Raw genomic sequence first — 19956 nt, 5'->3', positions numbered from 1 at the left:
TCTGGCGTCTCAAGCCAGCTCTTAACCAATGTGCCACTCAGCCGGCCCTCTACCATAGTATTTCAATGTGTTCTCGTGTGTTCGATGGACTCCTGAACTGGTCTGCAAGAACTGTGTCTGGTTTTTTATTACATCCCTGACGACTAGCTCAGAACCTGGCACACAGTAGGGGTCCAACAAAATTTACTTGCTTTCCTACCTACCTCTCGCTGGCTTTGGATTCTAGAATAAACACAACACAAGTCAATGTCATGAAATCCAGGCTATAGATGGAGGGTCTCATGTTTAAAAAGAGGATAGTCTGTGGTCTGAAGGGCAATTTATTTAAAACAAAGGTGACATGGTGTAGGAAGAATGAAGGAGGGAGAACAACAATTCCAAAATAAAAGCACATTGGAGGCATCTCAAATAAAAAAAAAAGCAATGGAGGAAGCTATGTTTCCTACATATACAATACAAACTGCCGACTTTGACTGATTATTTACATCCAAATCTTAGAAAATAGCATTTCAAATCAGCACTTAAGCCAGTGTTATTAGTTGTTGTTACAAAAAGTTAAAGCTACAAACTTCACATTTTTAAATTGTACATCTGCAACAGCATTTATGCTTTTTTTTGTTTTGTTTTTCAAGTTGGTCTGAGTGTAAGCTGGTGGAAGAGGATTTTATTTTCCCCAAACACAAATCAGAACATGGATTCCAAAGACAACGAATAGAATCCTGATGAAAACACAAACATAGTGCTTAAGGAAGGATGGGGTGGGAGGGTGTGGACTGGGCAGGAACAAGTTTCCAGTAAATAAGGAGCTACAATCTTCAGAGGCAACATGGTATGCTGGAAAGGGCACTGGGGGTCCGGAGAGCTGGGTTTGAATCCTAGCTCTGCCGTATTCTAGCTACGTGACCTTGAGCATTGAGTGGACTTGATCTCGCTGAACCTCAGTTTCCTCATCTGTAAAATATGGACAATAATACCTGTATCTCCCAGAGCTAATATGTTTTCATAGATCCAGGACTCTTCAGAATCTACTTCTTCTTGAGTGAATTTAGTACTTTGTATGTTAAAAAAAAAAATTGTCCATGTCATTGAAATTATTGAACTTATTAGCACAAAGTTGTTCATAATATTGTTATTAGCCTTTTTATATCTGTAGGATCTATAATGATGTCCCCTTTTTCACTCCTGATATTGATAAAAGCTTTTGAGTTTTAAATGGTATAATGAATTTCTGGCATATGGCGGGTGCTAAATAAATGTTTCCTGGATCAGAATCTATAGTTTCAAGGAGTTAAGGCTATAGTGCTTAAGTTACTTCAGAGTATTGAGTCTGCCTGCCTGCCTGTCTCTCTCTCTCTCTCTCCATCCATCCATCCATCCATCCATCCATCCATCCATCCATCCATCCATCCAAACATTCATCTGACAATCCAATTGGTTGGGAGAAGGGGCAACGGAAAAAGAAAAACAGAAATCTACTTCAAAATTACTGATGAGGAAGCAATTACGATATTCTTGAGAATTTGAGTTTTTTAAACACACAATGGGGGGGGGGAGGGGTTCATTATTTCTTGGGAGAGAACAAGCGAGGGGCTAAGAGCTGCCTGGAAGCTTGAGCCACAAATGCTCCAGCAATGACTGATGCTCAGGGCTCAATGAAAGCAAACTGACCTATCTTGAATTTAGAATTCAAGGGGAAAAAAAAATGACTAGGATTTACTCCTCTGCCTTCCTGCTACTAGAAAACAAATACACCTTGTCAGGAAATTTATCTGATCCAAAAGAAATTGATTTCTGGCAAAGGAGTCTGTCTAGCTAGACTGGGGAAGCAATGGACTTTGTTGGACCAGCAGGCTGGGTGCACACATGCTTGAAACAAAAGAAATTCCAGATCGAGATTCATGACCCAAGAATATTTATGGGGAAAAACTCAACCTCCTTTTACTTAGATCTAGGACATTCCCCTCCTGTCTGGCCAAGTGCGAAGTCCTTTTTAAAAGGGACTCAGACAGGACTGTTAATTAGCACAGCAGATGGTGTGGGGAACGGCTGCTCCATGCTTTGGTTTTTAAAACTCACTTACTTGGCCGTCAGACTTGTCTACTAACTCAGTTGTTTCCCAACTTAAAAATGCTCGTTAGGAGTTCGTCTGTACAAGGGAAAGTGGTTGCTTTTAAAAAGACTTGTGACTTTCCTTTTCCCTGTAAATACTGGTTCCATGTGGTGATGCTGTGAATCCTGACTACCACTTATTAGCTGTACTGCCTTGAGGAAGAACTTTTTTCTCCTTCTATGAACGTTTTTCTTTATCTATGCGATGGAGATAAGAGTACTTAACTCATGGGGTTATTGTGAGGTTTGGAGCTGATGCATAGAACCTACCTAGCTCAGTGCCTGGCATATCCTAAGAGGCCAACGAATAGTAGCTGCTATTTATTATTCTAGCGGGATTCTGAAATTGTCCTCTGTTCTCTGTATCTGCCACAGAGCTGCTTAACTGGCCTATGGACTAACAACGGCTTCTTGCATTTTTAAAAACTTGCTTTAATAGCAAAGAATAGAATGTGGCCACAGAAGAGGAACGCTCCCTGCCTTTCCATTGATTCCCAGGTTGGGCAGCAAAAGCAATTAAGGAGTCAAATTACAGTGTCTTTAGGTGCAACCCAGTCACAGACCCCTAGCTGAGAGGAAGAGATAATTTGAACATAAAAACACATTTGACTTTCCCAAGTGTCTCCTCTTTGCGGAGTGACGAGATGACAGGTGGCCTGAGCCGATGCTGAAGAGGGGCTCATGCTGCCTTTCTCCGATCTGCATTTGGCCCTCAATCTGCCCACATGAGGCTTGTCTGCTAGCCGGCAGATGCCGCAGAGGCCATGGGATGGCCCAAATGGAATGACCAGGTCCCCTGAGCATCTCTTCACAGCCAGTCACCCACTGAAGAGACAAAGCAAGGGCCCGTTTCCGTCAGCAGGCTTTCCTGGAACAGCCTAACCGAAACGGACACACGAGGCTCCCCGGAGAAGGGGCTGCACGGTTCGCTGTACCAGGAGTGAGGAGCCGGGTCTGGTCCCAGCTCCTACTCGAACTTGCGTTGTGATTTTGGCCGTGTCCCTTGCCCTCTCCAAGCCTCAGTCAGACCAGATGACGTCTAGGGTCCCTTCCGGCTCTGGCATTCCACGTGTCTGGGTTGAGCCTCCTGGAGAACAAATCTTAGTCTGATGGTCACGGGTCCTTTCCAGACCCTTTAGCAGTAAAATAATAAAAGAAAACAGTCACATATTTGAATGTGGGTCACAAAATCAATGCCCTCTACCCTGGTCTGTAAGGAGCGTGGAGCAAAATGCCACGTGTGGGATCTTGACGTGACCGACGAGAGCTTCGGAAACCCTTTCCCTCTTGTGGACTCGGCACAGCCCCGTGCTGGCTGAGAGCTCCCGGTTGGTCTGTCCCCTCAGCGGACCACATCTCCTCTTAAGGCACTGGGCAGGGTCTGTGCTATGACTTTAGGCAGCTGGGAGACAGGAGGTGGAGGAAAGGTGCTGACACCGCCAAGGCCAATTTGCAAAGATGGCACCAGGCTTCTCCTGGGACTCGCCAAGTAAACGCAACTCTCAAGCCTTGCCCTTGGACATCGGCAACAGCTCCAGAAGCTGGATGGCCCACGCAAGGCCAAAACCGTGGTGGGAACTGGCCCAAACCTAGGATTTATAATAAATGCAGCCCCGCACAAGGGCGAGCTTGGCGCCTGGGCGTCGAGTGACCCCAGCTGCCCCGGGTGCCCTCTGCCCTCGTGTTGCACAGTACCGTAATCTTACAGAAAAGAGGCCAATGGTTCAAAACTGTACCTGTACAGCGATGCCACCACACTGCGTGGGCGACCGAGTTATAATTTATATATATATGCATATTTATATATTTTTTTAAAAAGTCCTCCAGAAAGAACAATTGAAAGCTATTGGGAGAAGGAAAACAAAAGACCATGTAAAACTTTCCCAGCTATCACTCAACTAGGAGTCTCTGTTCCTGGGGTTTAAAACTCTGAGTTTAAAAGCGCCAAGATAAGTCCTATAAAATAATGAAACCTGACCAGTTTCGACACACACACATCAGGTGGTTCGCGGACTGTCCAGGCAGCCCTTCCCACTGGCGCACGTTCCTGAGTTCGCGAAGGTGCTGTGGAGAAATGACAGCGCAGGAGTGTTGGCTAAACCTGCCTGAGGTCGCCGAGGGCCGGGGTGGAGGTGGGGCCCTCCCGGCCGGCCCGGCTCAGAAGTTCTGCTGCCGCCGCTTCTTAGCCTCAATGGCATCCAGGATGGGCTGCCGCTTCGACTGGTACTTCTGCCGGATTTCTTCAATCTCCTGCTCCATCATGGGGTCCAGGGCCAGGAGCCTCTTTTGAAGGTCCTCCACTGTCCAGCTCTTAAGCTAGGAGAGAAGCAGAAAGCATGGTCACGGCACAGCCCAGGTCAGCGGCAGAGCAGCAGAGACGTCAGCCTTTGCAGGCACCCAGAGGGAAGGGAGAGAGGAGGATGCGTGGGCAGCGGTCGGAAGGTGACAGTTCATTCAAACGAATGGCACCCGACGAATGGCACCCCACCAAGCTTCTTTGAGACACTTTATCCCTGGAAGAGTTCGAAAGTGCTACTCTCTCTGATTGACGGTGCCTTGACCGGGAAATTAATGAGTCACGCTTTCACCTCCCCTCTCTTTTAAAGTAATGATGTATGGACTCACTGTCAGGGCGTTAAAATAACGGTACCTTGCTGTACACACTGCCTCCTCGTTCCTGTCCTACCCAGGAGATGGGCACCTGGACAGTGAGCGCTTCTCCTGGACGCCAGGGAGCATGGATGCTGGCTGCGGACCGGACGCTCTTCCCCAGCCCCTGCCTTCCCATACCCCCAATATCTTGGCGCTGTCGTACTAATCATCACTAACGTGAGGGGCTAACCATAAGCCAGGGCCCACTCTAAGCACTGTATGTGGATTATCTACAGAAGTGTCTTGGGAATATAGACACAACTCCGGGAAGGGGGGAGGGGCACAGAGTTGGAGAAACCCTGAAACTTCTGAGCTTAAGTTTCCATCATCCATGGGCCGGCCGAGTGGCGCGATGGTTAAGAGCTGGCTTGGGAAGCCAGAGGGCCCCGATTCGGATCCCACATATGAGGGCCAGTGACACTGCCCTCCACAGCTAAGATGCTGAACAACAGCTCAACCTGGAGCTGGGCTGCCGTGAGTCGCCGGCGACGGCGTAGGCTGCAGCCCCTGTGGCAGTGGGTTGCCATGGGCTACCGTGTGTAGCCAGCAGCCAGCGTGAGCGGCCAGCAGCCGCAGTGAGCGGCCGTCCAGAAGCCGGCGACTGATCTGCCTCGCCCGGGAAGAGCGCAATGATGGTGCCAACTTGGGCCAGTGAAGCAACATCCTCCACAACAAGACTGAAGAACAAAAGGACAGCAACTTGTCTGTTCCCCTTCCCCCAATTCCCCAATAAAAATCTTAAAAAAGTTTCCATCATCCAGAGAAGAAAACAGGACTTGATGTCTAATATCAATGGCTACACTTATGTCGTCTTTTCTATGTGCTACCACGTGTTTTACATTCATTGTTTCATTTATTCCTTGCAACCCTATGATTTGAGTATGTTATCATCCCCGTGTTACAGATGGACAAGCCAACAAAGACAGCGGCTATGTAATCTTGCCCAGCGTCTCACGGCCAGTAAGTGGCAGAGTCAAGATTCAAACCCAGAGGCCATGCTCTCCGTAAGCATCGCAGAAGGAGCACAGCTCTTGAACTTGACAACCGACTCAGGCGAGTTTCCAGGCTCTCCAGGCCTGCCTCGTCTACAGAAGCGGGACAGCAGTGCCTCATCAGGTTGTTATTATTAGGCTTAAATGAGATCAGGGCTGGAAAGCTGTTAGCACCGCGCCTGCTACCTCGTGTGAGTAAAGATGGCCCTGTGTGTGACAGCCTCCCTCTTTACTGAAGCCCAGGAACACACCGTGTTCAACCTGTGCCTGCGGCTGCTGGGCGAGGGGCTTCGGTGCCGTATGGACGGAGTCTTCACTGCATCCAAACCAGGCCAGACCTGGCTGGCAGGGTGGGAATGAATGCAACATTGTCCACAGCAGGCGGTGATAAATTCTGTGAGCTCACAACCAGTTTAATAGGTACAGTGTTTCGAGAACTCAAAGGGCTCCCTCAAGTCTTAGGAGAGATTTATAGAATCATCATCTCCCTCAGCCCCTTCCTGAGGCCCCTACAGGGAAGTGGTACAGGAAGGTGGATGAAGGGGCCTCTTTCTGTCCCCGCTTCCTTTAGAGCGTGGGGTGTGAATGAGTGTGAAGTGCTAGTGTGGCCTCCCCAGAAATGGCTGAGTGACCTGTCACCACAGGAATTTTCCTTGGCCCGCTTCAGGGAGGTTGTGGAGAAGTGAGAAAAGCCTAACAGTTCAAGACGAAAGGGTCTTTGTAACGTGAGACTGGAAAGACGAGAGTGTGGGCAAATGCTGGAAAGTCAGGCTGAAAAAAAATGCATTTTTCTTTCCAGCCTGTAGTTTTATGCCATCTAGGAGGTTGGTGTTCTTGGACCAGGGACACCCCAAAAAGTGATGTTTGCCTCGTCGTTAGCTTTTCCAATTCCTCTCTAAAGAGCGAACACCCCAAACCCAATACTGAATGTTACTGGTAGTTAAGGACTTCACCTTCAGGATCCCAGATCCTAAGTCTCTCCTGGCTGTGTGACCTGGGACAAATCACTTCAGTCCTTTGAGCCTCGGTTTCATCCTCTGGAAAACAGACAATACTGTTCCTCCATGAGGATTAGATGAGTTAGCGGCTGTGATGTTCTTTGCTCAAAACTTCACATAGTACTTATTTGGCAGATAGTAAGCATTCCTAAATGGCAGTTATCACTGTTGTTATTAATAACTGTTACTGTTATTATTAATATTATTAGAAAGTCTCTATTCATCTCTCATTAACAAGCTATTCCTGTAACCTCTGATCCAAGCCAGAATCAAACAAGTGAAAAAGAAAACACTCTATTTTGGGCCAACAATGCCTCAGGGTGGGCACGTTCCACAATGCTCACTAACTTATTTATAGTTTAACAAAATATTTTTCATCCACCCACTTGTCAAATATTCACTGAATACCTGCTATGGGCCAGGCACTGTCCAAGGCACATAGGACACACGCAGCAAAACTAATGTGGTGACAGGTCACTCAGCCATTTCTGGGGAGGCCACTCAAGTACTTCGCACTCATTCACACCCCAAGGAAGGGGGGAGTGTTTTTTTTCAGTGAAAACAAAACCAAAAATCAGTGCCCTTAGGAAGCTCACATTTTAGTGAGGCAAGACAAAATAACAACACAGTAAATTAGTGAATTATTCTTACATTAGGCGATGCCTGCTATGAAAAAAAGAAAAGAAAAAAATACAGTGAAGGAAGGGGAGCTGGGCATTGGGAGGGAGATGTGCTTTTTGATCCATATGTTAGGATGAAGAATCAGCTGCAAAATGAAGGCATGGGAGTCAGGGGGCTGCGTGGGCCTCCCGACGTGCTCTGCAGCTTACGGCTGGCCCCTTCTCCTCCTTAGGCAGCTTCGCCATTTGTAAGCAAGGGCTGCCTAGATGACCTCAAAGGTCTTTTTAGCTTTTCAGACTCGGCGTTTCTCAAAGTATGATCCATGGATCAACCTTCACCAGAATCTCTTGAGCCCCAACCCAGAGTTACTTGATCAGACTCCCCATGAGGTGAGGCACAGGACTTCGCACGCTAAAGAAGCTATTCGGGTATTTCTTATAAATCCTCAGGTTTGATGAGCACAATTCTGCATCTTCCTGCCTGTTTTCCTGTTGTTTCTTCTAGGTTTCCAATTTCTGTGCTGTCTTTTTGCCCTTGATTTAATCTGGGGGCACCAACAAGCACCCAGCCACCTTCAGACTAATTGACTTGCCCAAAGGCCTCTGGGGCTTAAGTTACACTTGACCGATTAGAACACAGCCAGCCAGTCACCGCTAATGACTCGGTCACACCATCCAGATATGGATTTTTCTGAAAACAAGCTCAGAGAATGGTTTTATGACACTGAGGGTAGCATTTCACCTTCCTGGTCCTTGGTGGCATAAATAAATTTCAAGGGGCTGTCTTGTAGTAAAATAACTGTGGTTCTACAGTTTTGCTACAGCCCACACACACACCCTGAAGGAGCAAATTCTCACACCGGCCATGTGGGTAGCATGAGCTGCTTTCCCTAGCTCCAGGAAACACCGCCATTTAGAAGCTCACCTATCCCCCCATGATTTAAGCATCCTCTCTGTATCCTGATTTAAGCATCCACATTTATCTCTAGACCAGAATTCCCCTGTGAACCCTAGACTCACACGTCCAGATCAGATCCTACTGGGTCTCAGTCCCTGATGGTCTCATGTAAATCTGCCACTTACCACATCTAAAACAAAACTCTGGGTCCTAGCCCTCTCTCTCATCCTAAAATCTCCTCTCCTTACTTCCCAGCCTTCCTCATCTCAGGAATGGTACCGCCATCCTCCCGGGTGCTCAAAATCATCCCTGATTCTTCCCTTTCCCTCACCACCTCCCATCCATATGCAATCCTTTGAGCTAATCTCCGAAATACTGGTATAACTCAAATCCAACAACTACTTTTTTCTATCTCTGCTTCCAACACCTCAATTCGGGCTACCAGCATCGCACAGCAACAAACATAATTAAAAATATAGAAATGAACCAGGTCACATCACCTCATGTTTCCTACTGCACTTAGAATAAAATCCAACAGCTCCCCAGGGCTACAAAGGCCACTTCTCTGGCCCTATCACACCCCCCCCCATTACCTCCCACTCTCCCCTTTGCTCAGGACCCGCTACCATGCTTTATTTCAGCTCCTGAAACAGGTCACACGTTTTCCAGCCTCAAGAGCTACGCAGCGAATGACCCTTCTGATGGGCACTGCCCTGTCCTTCAGGCTTTAGCTCAGATGTCCACTCCTCAGGGAATTCCAGCAAGCCTTCTCTGACCATCGTATCTAGACCAGTCACCTCCTCGCCATCATTCTCCATCTCAGCCCCTGGTTTTATGTCCTTCAAAACAGTCATGGTACCCTGGAACCATCGGTGTTGATTTTCTTTTGCTTGTCTCTCGTACTGGGCTGAAGGGTCTATGAAGGCGGTGACTTTGTCTTGGTCACTATGCTAAGCGTAATACTGGCTGAAGAAATGAATCGATCGGCCTTTGTTTCCAGTCAAACAGTAAAGGAAGCCACAGAATCAAGGGAGCGCCCCCACCCCCCCAGTACCCCCCCCCAGCACCACCTCACGTAAAAAGGCCCCTCATGAGGTGCTGAGAAGACTCAGAGCGGAATAAGGAGTGAGTTCTGCCCTCAAGGAGCCGACATTCCTCTCGACATTCTTTCGAAATCAAAAGAAGTTTCTGCTCACTTGATTAAAATGTCTGTGTTTTATACTGATGGAGACCAAGCAGGACTCCAATCCTGGCTCAGCTCTAAAGGGCATGTCCACTTTAATTTTTTTTTTTACACCAAAAACAAATTCCAATTACAAAAACCCCTTTTTGGAAAGAATGATATCAAACGAATAGACGTGATCTTTCTGGACAAGACAGAATGAATGCCAAGTTCAGAGTCCCAGGCTCATGACTGCAGGTGGGCTGTGCTGGAGAGAACAGACCAAGCACTGGGGCTTTTGGCTCTCTTCCTGGGAGAGGTCACAGAAGGAAGGAGAGACTAAAATAAGCCTCTTACTCATGGTTATTTAGAATTCCCTGCCCGCCTGGATGTTAACACTTCTGTCTTGGGAAAACAGAAAAGGGTGGGCTCTGCGTCTGAGAGGTCGTACTGACTTTCTGCGGTTGTACTCACTCACTGCTGTCTAATGGGCACCTCGGCTTCTCTCACCATTGCCTTTTACCCTGATGGATGATGTCTGTCGGATGTCTGAACAAGTAAAGGCAACAACATACGTACAGGAGAGGTTTATCTTAAAAGATGAGGCGTCCGGAAATGAGCTGTATCTAAAGCAGGCATTTTTTCGGTCTGAAATTCAGCCTCACCCTGTTTCGGCAGGATACAGTGCTGTCCGACTACCGAGTCCACAGAGACATGGAGGAAATCTGTTCAGTACCTGAGCATATGTCATGTGCGCAGCACTGAGCTGAGCATTTTGTACCATTTCATTTAACCCACCTGTAAGGTAGGTCTCATTCCTGTCCTCCTTCTACAGATGAGGGAAGTGAGGAGAAGAGTGGGCAAGTAATTTCCCCAAAGTGATCCGGCGAGGAACTGGGGGAGACTTAGAATCACTACCAGAAGGGTTCTGGAAATGGGCCTGTGTCAGTGACACACGTGGGGAGCCTGGGGGATTATACATTTAGCTGCCACTAACCACGTCTGATGTCCCTCCCATTCCAAAATGCCACTGCTAGCAATGACGGGGACTTCGGGCAAGTTCCGTGACTTCTCTGGGATTTGGTTTCCTCATTTGTAAAATAGGAATGAATGATGCTGCCTTTCCTTACGTAAGAATACCAAGTGCCTACTACGTGCATGGCATTGAAACTGAGGTGCCATGACTCAACTCAAGGTGGCTGGACATGATTCATATCTGATGAACCCATTTTGCTGGCAGCCCCACGAGGACAGGAACACTGTTGGGCAACATGAAAATAAAAGGCAGTGTCTGTTGGAGAAGCAGGTGGGTTTAGGCGCAAGAGCATTGGCGTTGAGTCAGAGGGACCTGGATTCCATGGGAGCTCTGCCCTGGGTAGCTGGATGCCCTTGGACAAGTCACTTAATATGTGCCTCACATTCCCCATTTTTCAGTAGACAATAATAGTATGCATCCTACAGGGAAGCTGTGAGGCTTAGAGGTATTGGTAAAATATATAACATAGTGTGTGGTGCAGACCAGAAAGCAAGTGGATAAGTGGGAGCTACCACCTTAAGTCCTTTTTTGGAAAATGGAGTAATATAAATAGTAGCTGCTGTTGCTATACGAACTGAGCTTGATGAGCTCCAATACTGTGCAGGACACACACACCACACATGCAGAGGTGTCTCTAGTGACGTCTGTGTGAGAAGCCCCACATCAGATGACTGGCTTGTTTCCTCTGGGCCAGACCACAGCAAAACCTCAGATTCCAGCCCTGGTCCGAATACAGAAGGCTGATGGGAACCGATTGCATCTCACGCAACTTTAGCAACTGTGAAATTCTGCATTACACTGTGTCGACGTCAGTTGCACAACTGCCCGGAGAAAAACCGAGAAGATCTGGCTGATGTTTCATCACAAGCAACAGATAACGCACAGGGTTTACACTGACAATGAACATGTCTCGAATCAACACAGTCAGGCTAAACTCAGCGCGTTAGAATGTGTAGCAGAGCTTCACCCTGCCTGGGTCACAAGGCCCATAGTGCACAGACAGGTCTGGTCCCCACCCCAGGTACAGCGTGGGGTGTAGGCCTGTTTCAAAGTTCTGCTCCTCTGCTGCTAGAAACTCTCACCTCGGAAGTCTACTGAGATGAGCAGTGTCATGAGACGTCCCTAAAACACCATCAAAGAGAGACCTGCCAAAGCTTTAGGGACAAGCTTCCACTTATACAGGCTGCACTTGAGCGCTCACCATTCTGTGTCCAGCGTCACAAAGCAGGATTTCTCACACACACCATCCCTTCCGGACAGGTGACTCAGGCTGACGCCCTGTCACAGGGGATGTTTTATTGTGCCCAAGATTAAGGAAAGACCACACCTTTGGAATTTAGCAAGATGACAAAGGATGATAGAAGCTAAAAAGTCAAGTGAAGTCACCAACGTGCCATGCCCTACCTTCAACACCAGCACTAGAAGGTTAAAAAAAGGGGACTAGAGAAAATGTACAAAGGTCCATCAAAGGCTTCTATAGGGCACTGATTTAGTTCCACCAAAGATATTTACTCTTTCTTGTCTGTGTCTAGGACTGGATTCTAGACTGGGGAGAGGTGACTCTAGTAAGGTAAGATTTGCAGGTGATGCAGTCACCTCTCAGCAGATGAGTGAGAAGATAGTCAAGCATAAAAGCAAGGAAGCTGACAATCAAATCACCACCTGTGTGGATTAAGTAAATACCAGACCGTTTAGTTTCAAGAGATACTGCTCCTGAAGTGAACCTCGTGAGGATTTTAATGAGAGGTTTCCTCTGATTCAAATTATGGTCATGCCAAATTATGCTTCCATCAGGCCTTTATAAAATCCTAATGCTTCTCCAATAAGGAAGAAAAATTGCAAAACTATTATCAGTTAAAGATTACTTCAACTCCATTTTGAGTTTATGATGACTTCAAATCAATACGTGGAGCTGTTATCAGAATTTCAACCAAAGAAAATATGACTGCATGAGTATAAAATATGTACCAAGAAAACTGGAATGAAATGCAGATCGCAAGCCTGGGTGGCTCAGGCAGGCCTGGTGATAGAACGACAAGAGCTCTAACATGGGGCTGATGACTGGCCTCAGCCAACCTGAAGGTTGAATCAAGAGAGCCTCCCACCTAGAGAGGGCTCAGGATGTGTACGTGTGTGTGTGTGTGTGTGTGTGTGTGTGTAAGTGTATGATTTGATAAATTGTATAAACAGACAAAAAGATAAAGATTTTTTCTTTAAATGATGAGGTTTACCTATAATATAAAGTATATTTGCTTGCACACTGTTAGTAATGTGATTTATTGAAAATTATCCTTAAATTCACATGATAAAATTCATTTTTGAAGTAGTACTTTTTGCATGCTTAGAAGTCACTCCAACGCTGTCCTGGCGTGAACCTTCTCAACTTACTCTGAAAAGCATAATGCACCTGGATTTTTGTTGTTATTGTTGTTTTGTTTTTCTTCTGTGAGTTTTCTAATAGCTTTTGGCCAAAGGTAATCAAGTTTTGACCAAACCAAGATTTTTTCCTACCATCATAACTCTGGCTTTCCACAGCAAGAACCCATAAGGAACTTTCATACCCCAAATACAAAAGAATAACGGGTCTCACGAGGCACTGCACCACTACTGCATAACATTAAATCTTTAATTACCAAGATGCAGAGAGTGTACCTGCTCTGTGTCAGACACATGTGCTAGGCCTGGCCTGGGCAGGAGTCAGGATGACAGGGGGTGGCGTCAGGGTGTGTATGGGACAAAAAGGTATATATAGCAGGACCCCTTTAAGAAGAGGAGACAAATGGAGTAGGTAAGTCATGAAAACAAGCTCCCAATCTGAGGCACTGCTGAGTAAGTGCCTAATGATGCTAAGAACAATGAGAGCTACTTGAAACCGAGCGCAAGCATTGGCTCATGTACTCCTCAGAACAGTCTGTGAAGTAAGTGGTGTTATCCCATCCCACAGAGGTGGAAACTGAGGCTTAGGGGGACACAGGAATTTTCCCAGGGCCCCAAAGCCAGTAAAGGTAAGTGGCTGAGTCAGAGATGCAGGCCCAGCACGTCTGACTGCAAAGCCTGAGCCAACTCTGTGGCAAGGCAACATGTGCTCCAGGAGATGAGAGGAGGCACTCCTGTGGGCAGAGCCTCTGACAGAAAGAGCTAACCATTTTATACAGGTGGAGTGCAAACCAGGGGCACTCACTCTAACTCGGGGAAAAGTCTGAATTGTAGAGTTTTTACAAATGAACAAATCTCACTATTTTCAAGGAACCACCACACTTGCGATATAGGGAACTAATAACATTAGGTTAAGTAAATGAAAGGATTTCTGAGTTCTTTTGTCAATATTACCATTGCTGCTCAAAATTCCTTCAGGCGCCACGTTTTTCACACCTCCCCATCTTCAGCTGAGGGGCTGCCCATTCACCCTTCCGGCCCAGCGCAAGCTCCTGCTCCCCTCTCTTCCTGACTACCTTTTCCTTTTACTAAAGTGGGAGCTATTGAAGAGTAGGAACTACATCTAATACATTTGCAGGGAGTCAGGCCAGCAGAAAAGAGTTCTCAATAAATATTTAACGAAGAAATATGTCCTTAATCATTAAGCCCTGACTTATGATACTGACGTTTTACTGGGTTCCCTCCGTTATTAGTAAGATGCTGAGCTTTCCAGAAGCTTTGAAAGTATGTAATCAATCAATAAGCCTAAGATTATAAGTTTATTAATAAAGTTATGTCAGTTACTCCAAACTCAAAATGAGTGCCAAATTCAAAATGAACAGCTCATCCAGTGTCATGACTGTGATCAAGTTACACGGAAAAACGGACGTAAAAATTCGTTCTAGCCTTGGTTGCTGATAACGGCTCTTGAGTAAAAATTCTAAGGGTAGCTCTAAATTGGTGTTTAAAAATGACCCAATCTCGATAGTTCACACTTGATGAAGCCACACCGTGATAGGAAAACTTTCAGGAAGTTAGCAAACAGTTTAGAATAATTAAACCTCCTAGAGTAATTGTAAATGTCTACAAAAGGTAAGAGCATATAAGAATAGAGCAGTGAGCTCCCGCTACCTGAAAGCACTCAAGGGTGACGTCAAAAGCATCATCATTCTTGCGGGGATATTAATCTTTCAGAAGGTTAAGAAAACCGAAACACCAATTGCACTGAGCTGCTGTTTTAATGTAGCTTAATAATTTAGGAAAAGGGCGAGCTGATTGCGTAAGAACTCCTGTAAGCTGTGTCTCTCTCTCTACGCTTTCTCGGGCTGGAAATTTCCAAGATAACAAAGAGGCTACACTTTTCTCTCTTGTCTTGCCAAATAAAAGAAGCCCAAAGAATCCTAAGCAAATCTGAAAGCTGAAAAACAAATTGATCTCACTTTACTTAAGAGAGGGAGTCTTAAAAGGTATCTTCAGACCAAACAGGATCCAATTTAAATACACTAAAAGAACAACGTGTTTACAGAAAACTGGAGAATGCAAAGAAAGTTCTCTGAGCAAGCAATTTTGCGGGCCTACCTTTTTACAGTTTGGGCTTTCTTACACTGGGAAAACTTGGATGGGAACAGTACTCAAGTTCTGGAAAGCATATAAAACCTCTGTAAGTCAGTCCTACTGCTGGGAATGTCCATGTCATGAAGGGTCAGAGGTTTACAACCTAAAGACCCCAGAGGACATTCTCTCAATGTCCTTTGAGAAAAAGGAATTCTGCAACAAAAGCAGATGACGGTTCTTTGCAAGGCATGTCAGAATTTTTCTGCAATGGCCTTAAGTCTTGGGACCTGAACCCCCTGCAGTGTCGAAAACATAAATCAGGTCTGGATTGGTGTGTGTGTGTGTGTGTGTGTGTGTGTGTGTGTGTGTGTGTGTGTGTGTGTGTGTATGTGTGTAATACTTTCAATTCCACCAGAAACACATAACTGCTAAATAGGGATTTTTATGATTCATTTTTCTGATTTAAGACTGTCTAATAAAAAAGATGGTGTATTCCTATTCTGTAAAAGTATTGATGTGTATATGTCCTAGATACTTTGGGACTGTCCTTTACTCTTTTCAACAAGTGTTTAACTGGCATGAATAATCAAATATGATTTAATTTATTCCATGGTGATACTTTTCAAATGTGTATAAATTCACACCAGGAACAATTCTCTATAAGGACCACGAGTCCTAGTTTTTTGATTCAGAAAAGAGGATTACCATATTCCTAGTGGTACACTCATCTGAGGTCAGTTAAAAACAAACCACTTCTCTGGTATGAAATGGCTCTTTAAAATTTGTATACTAGGGGCCGGCCGAGTGGCTCAGTTGGTTAAGAGCTTGATCAAGAATGTGAGCTCTGAGCAACAGGGTCGGTTCGATTCCCACATGGGCCAGTGAGCTGCCAACAGGTGGCAGGATGGCTCAGCTGGTGAGAGCGTGTGCTCCTAACAACAAGGTTGCCTGTTCAAGATGGTGGGCTATGCTTGCCCACAACTAAGACTGAACTGGGCACCTTGAGCTGAGCTGCCTCCTGGGTGGCTCAGGGGATACAGCACACGCTCTTTAACAACAAGGCTGCTGGTTCAACTCCTGCATGGATGGAGGCTACGCCCACCTGCAACTAAGATTGTAACACAGCACCTTGAGCTGAGCGGTGCAATTGGACTTGGAGCTGAGCTTGCTGCGCCCTCCACAACTAAGATTGAAGGACAACAACTTGGCTGTTCCCCTCCCCCAATTCCCCAATTAAAAAAAAAATTTGTATACTAAATGTTTTCTATAATGAGGAAGCATCACAAAGAAAGCAACCGCCTCCAGTCTGGGACCTGACAGGACTCCTCTCTCATAGGGAATAATTCTGTGTGTCACCCTACTCTGTGCTTTCTATCTCCTGACTGGACCCAGACCACTGCAGGGAGGAAGGCACGAGTGAGTACATAGGTGCACGTGCTTGCCCGCCGATGAAAAAACTTCCCAAACCCCAACCTCCAAATAAGTACTTAAATATAGAAAATACCCAGGTATTTTCAATCCAGAATTGTCTGGTATGTTTATTTGCAGCCCAAGTGCAGAATTAAAATGCTCTCATTTGCTCCTACTGACAACTGTACTAATTGTGAACAGATAAATAAATCGTGGCATATCTAGACGATTGAAAACTACTCAGCAAACAAAAGGAGCAACTCCAGATACATGGAACATGGAGGAATCTCAAAACAGCATGTTAAATGAAAGAAGCCAGATACCAAAGACTGTATACCATACTGTACGACTGCATTTGCATGGCCTCGAGGAAAAGACAAAACTATGGGGACAAAAACAGGGTATGAGGGAAGCCTCGGGGGTGATGGGATGTTCTGTGTCTTGATTATGGTGGCATTTACACACCTGTATACGTTTGTCAAGACTCATCAAACTGTACACTTAAAAGGAGCAAATTTTATAGTATGCAAATTAAACCTCAATAAACCTGACTTTACAAAACAAAAAAGTGCATATCAAAAATTGTGGAAGGTAGTTAAGGTAAGACTTAAAGGGAATAGCCTTATGTGCATGCATCAGAAAAGAGAGGTGACTAAAAATTAAAAGTTTAATTATCCAATTGAAGAAGAAAAACCCCAGAATAAGCCCACATAAGCCCACAGAAAGTAGACAAGGTAAGAACATAAATTCATGAATTCAAAAGCTAATGCTCAACAGCAAGGAGCAACAAAACCAAACGCTGGTTCCCTCAAATGAGTTAAGAAAAAAAAAAAAAAGAGAAAACCTCTGATAAATCTGATCAAGAAAAAAAGAAACATATATTAGGAATGAAAAGCGAGCTAGAATTACAAGTTTTAAAATCCAAAACTTCATGCCAAAATATTAAAAATCTTAGATGAAATCAAGATTTCTAGGGGAAAAAAACCCCTAGATTTATCTGGAATAACACCAAAAAGATCATGGACCAGGAATTCTGGATCGCAAGGACAAAGCAGGAGGAGGTAGATTGTCAAAAATGTATATTTAAATGACAGAGCCACAGAGGATGAAATAATCTTTGAAAATAGAGACAAGGTTACCAGAGGGTAAGGGGGAGGGAGGTGGTAGATGAGGGTAAAGGGGTCAAATATATGGCGATGGAAGGAGAACTGACTCTGGGGTGAACACACAATGTGACATATAGAGGATGTATTACAGAACTGTATACCTGAATCCTATGTAACTTTGTTAACAATTGTCACCCCAATAAACTTTAATTTGAAAAAAAGAAAGAAAATAGAGACAACCATGATATTACTGAGCAATGGTGCTTCCCCTATAAGGGGGGGCGGGAGGGCATTAACTTTCAATTTCCAGTTCTGGAGACATGACAGACTACTGAGATAACTCCCAAAATGTCCTCCTGAAAGGGGAAGTCTCTAGGGGCCAGAAACATGGTATGACCGCCCCCATTTTATTATAATGCTAACGTTGTTATTCCCAGTAAACCAAGAAGACATAAAGGTTGGGCAGAAGCCTTGCCAGTGTCGCCCTAGTGAAAGGGCAGGATATAAGGACTCATTGTATGATTACAATAACAGTAATGATAATATAAGCCAGCATTTAGAAACATTTATTAAGCATTATTAGCTGGTGACTATGTTAAGTACTTCCATGTATTATCTCATTTGATCTTCATTAAATCTTAGAGCTATAATGATTAACCTGTTTCTACAGATGGGAAATTTGAGGTGTGCAGAATTACATAATTTGTCTGAGGTTTAGGCACCAAGTGGCAAAGACCAAAACGGAATCTGGTTTTGTCTGACTCTAGTCTGTACTTTTAATGAAACATCACACAACATCAACTACTGGCCAGGTGCTTTCACACTTATAATCTTAGTAATAGAGAGAATGATGTGCAAAGCAGCACTGAATACACAGAGTACCCGAGATTTAGTTGCTCGCCTCGGTAACGAGTTAGCACAAGGTGGGCAAGGTTTACCCAAGTCAAGTTACCATCGTACTCATCTCCATCTGTAAAATGGAAAAACCAGATAATCCCAATCAACTGTCTGCAGAGTTTCTGTGAGAAATGATCAAAATAAACACATGAAGAAGTTTCCTGGGGACAAATTTTGGCTGCAATAAAAAAACCACACAGTATCTTTACACAGGGCTTTTAAGCAATCTGAACTATTTCCCAACTTGTGGAATTCCCCCTTCTTCTCAGAAATGACCAGAAGTGGTCAAGAAAACTTTGGATGATGCCTCTTGTTGGAGATGTAACAGGAGTTAGAACACATGCCCGTTCCGAAAGCCTGTATTTCTCTGAATGACATGGTGTTGAACAGCTTACTGAGAGATCATGGCTTCTAGGAATTCAAGATATATGCCTCTTGTCAACTGTGCTTTCAGTGAGGCCACATGGAAGTGACCTCGGGACAGCCCTTTCTAGGGCCTAGGGTGCCAAGAGGCTATTTGCAGGTCTTAGGATCCATTTCTGATCTGTTCTAAGCTAGCTAGATCTAAATTATTTCTTATCACTACTCATACTATCTCTACCCAAATTCACAAAACCCAAGGTCTGGATGCAGTTCTTTGGCTCACCATGTGTTTGAGATAAAAATCATCCTATATTTTAACGGCAGAGAATCATTGGCCATGAAGAGAGAACTTTAAAGAAGAAGGCTGCCAAGCAGTCTGAGAACCAAACAAAGGAAATGAGAAACAGTGTCAAGCTCACACAGGCTGACGCCGCTTTAAGCAACCTCCTGGGTCACAAGCCACCGGCATTTAAGTCTTGCTCTCAGCGCCATTTCCATAACTCCGTTAAAAACCAAACTCAAATCGGCCAGCACGATTCACCCAGCAGAGCCAGGCTGCTGCGACCTGAGACAAAGGCGACATTCATGTGCCATGTGGTTTCTCAGAAAGCATATCTCAACAGCAGGTTTCCCTGGCAATTTTGGACACATATTTCTTTTTCAGACTGCTGTTCTTGGCTCCTTTTCTGAAAGTGAAAAGTACAAGATCTCATTATATTCCCAAGTACAAATGAATTCAGCCTTAACATACTTTCAACCCGGCTTTACAGGAAAAACAAGAAATTTGAAACAAAAATAGTATACCCTGTCAGGAACAATTTAGGATAAGTCGTCTCCCCAGAAACTCCTCCGCATGATTAGTAACTCAGTAAAGAGCCATTAACGTGCAACTGCTGTTTACCCTGGCTAGCTCCTGGGCGTTCACGTGGCCACTGCAGGGTCGGAGACCAAAATACTCATCGTGGTCTCCATTCATCTTTCTTCCAGCGCAGGGCTATGAAAAGGAACTCATCGAGCAAAGATGAAAAGCAAACAAGCGTGGACACAGTCCAGAACGGAATGGCAGGAGCCTGAGAATATAATACAGGGTCTGATGTTTAACATCCTAGCTAGAGTCACACACTCAACAGACAAAAAACCAGCCACAAAAGCAAACACCAGGCCTCAGCTCCTAAACCTGTGGTTGGCAAGGAAGGCAGCCTGGCCTCGTGAGTTAGAAGGATCTAAAAGCAACCTAACGCCA

The 19956-nt window shown here is 45.1% G+C and overlaps 1 protein-coding gene across 2 annotated transcripts in view; it reads right to left on the bottom strand.

The window, feature by feature from the left end:
• Positions 1-302: 302 nt before the first annotated feature.
• The window catches only part of STK4 (serine/threonine kinase 4), a 91973-nt gene continuing 72319 nt past the window's right edge, over positions 303-19956 (bottom strand). For both annotated transcript variants that reach the window (XM_019637066.1, XM_019637068.1), the window contains exon 11: positions 303-4425. In XM_019637066.1, coding sequence (XP_019492611.1) covers positions 4267-4425 — 159 coding nt within the window. In that variant the 3' untranslated portion in view covers positions 303-4266. The remainder of the gene's footprint in view (positions 4426-19956) is intronic.

The sequence above is a fragment of the Hipposideros armiger genome, unplaced genomic scaffold (genome assembly GCF_001890085.2).
Source record: "Hipposideros armiger isolate ML-2016 unplaced genomic scaffold, ASM189008v1 scaffold_31, whole genome shotgun sequence".
In the NCBI taxonomy this organism is placed as follows: Eukaryota; Metazoa; Chordata; class Mammalia; order Chiroptera; family Hipposideridae; genus Hipposideros; species Hipposideros armiger.
Note: the sequence above shows the minus strand (reverse complement) of the source record. Positions and strands in the feature narration are given on the sequence as shown.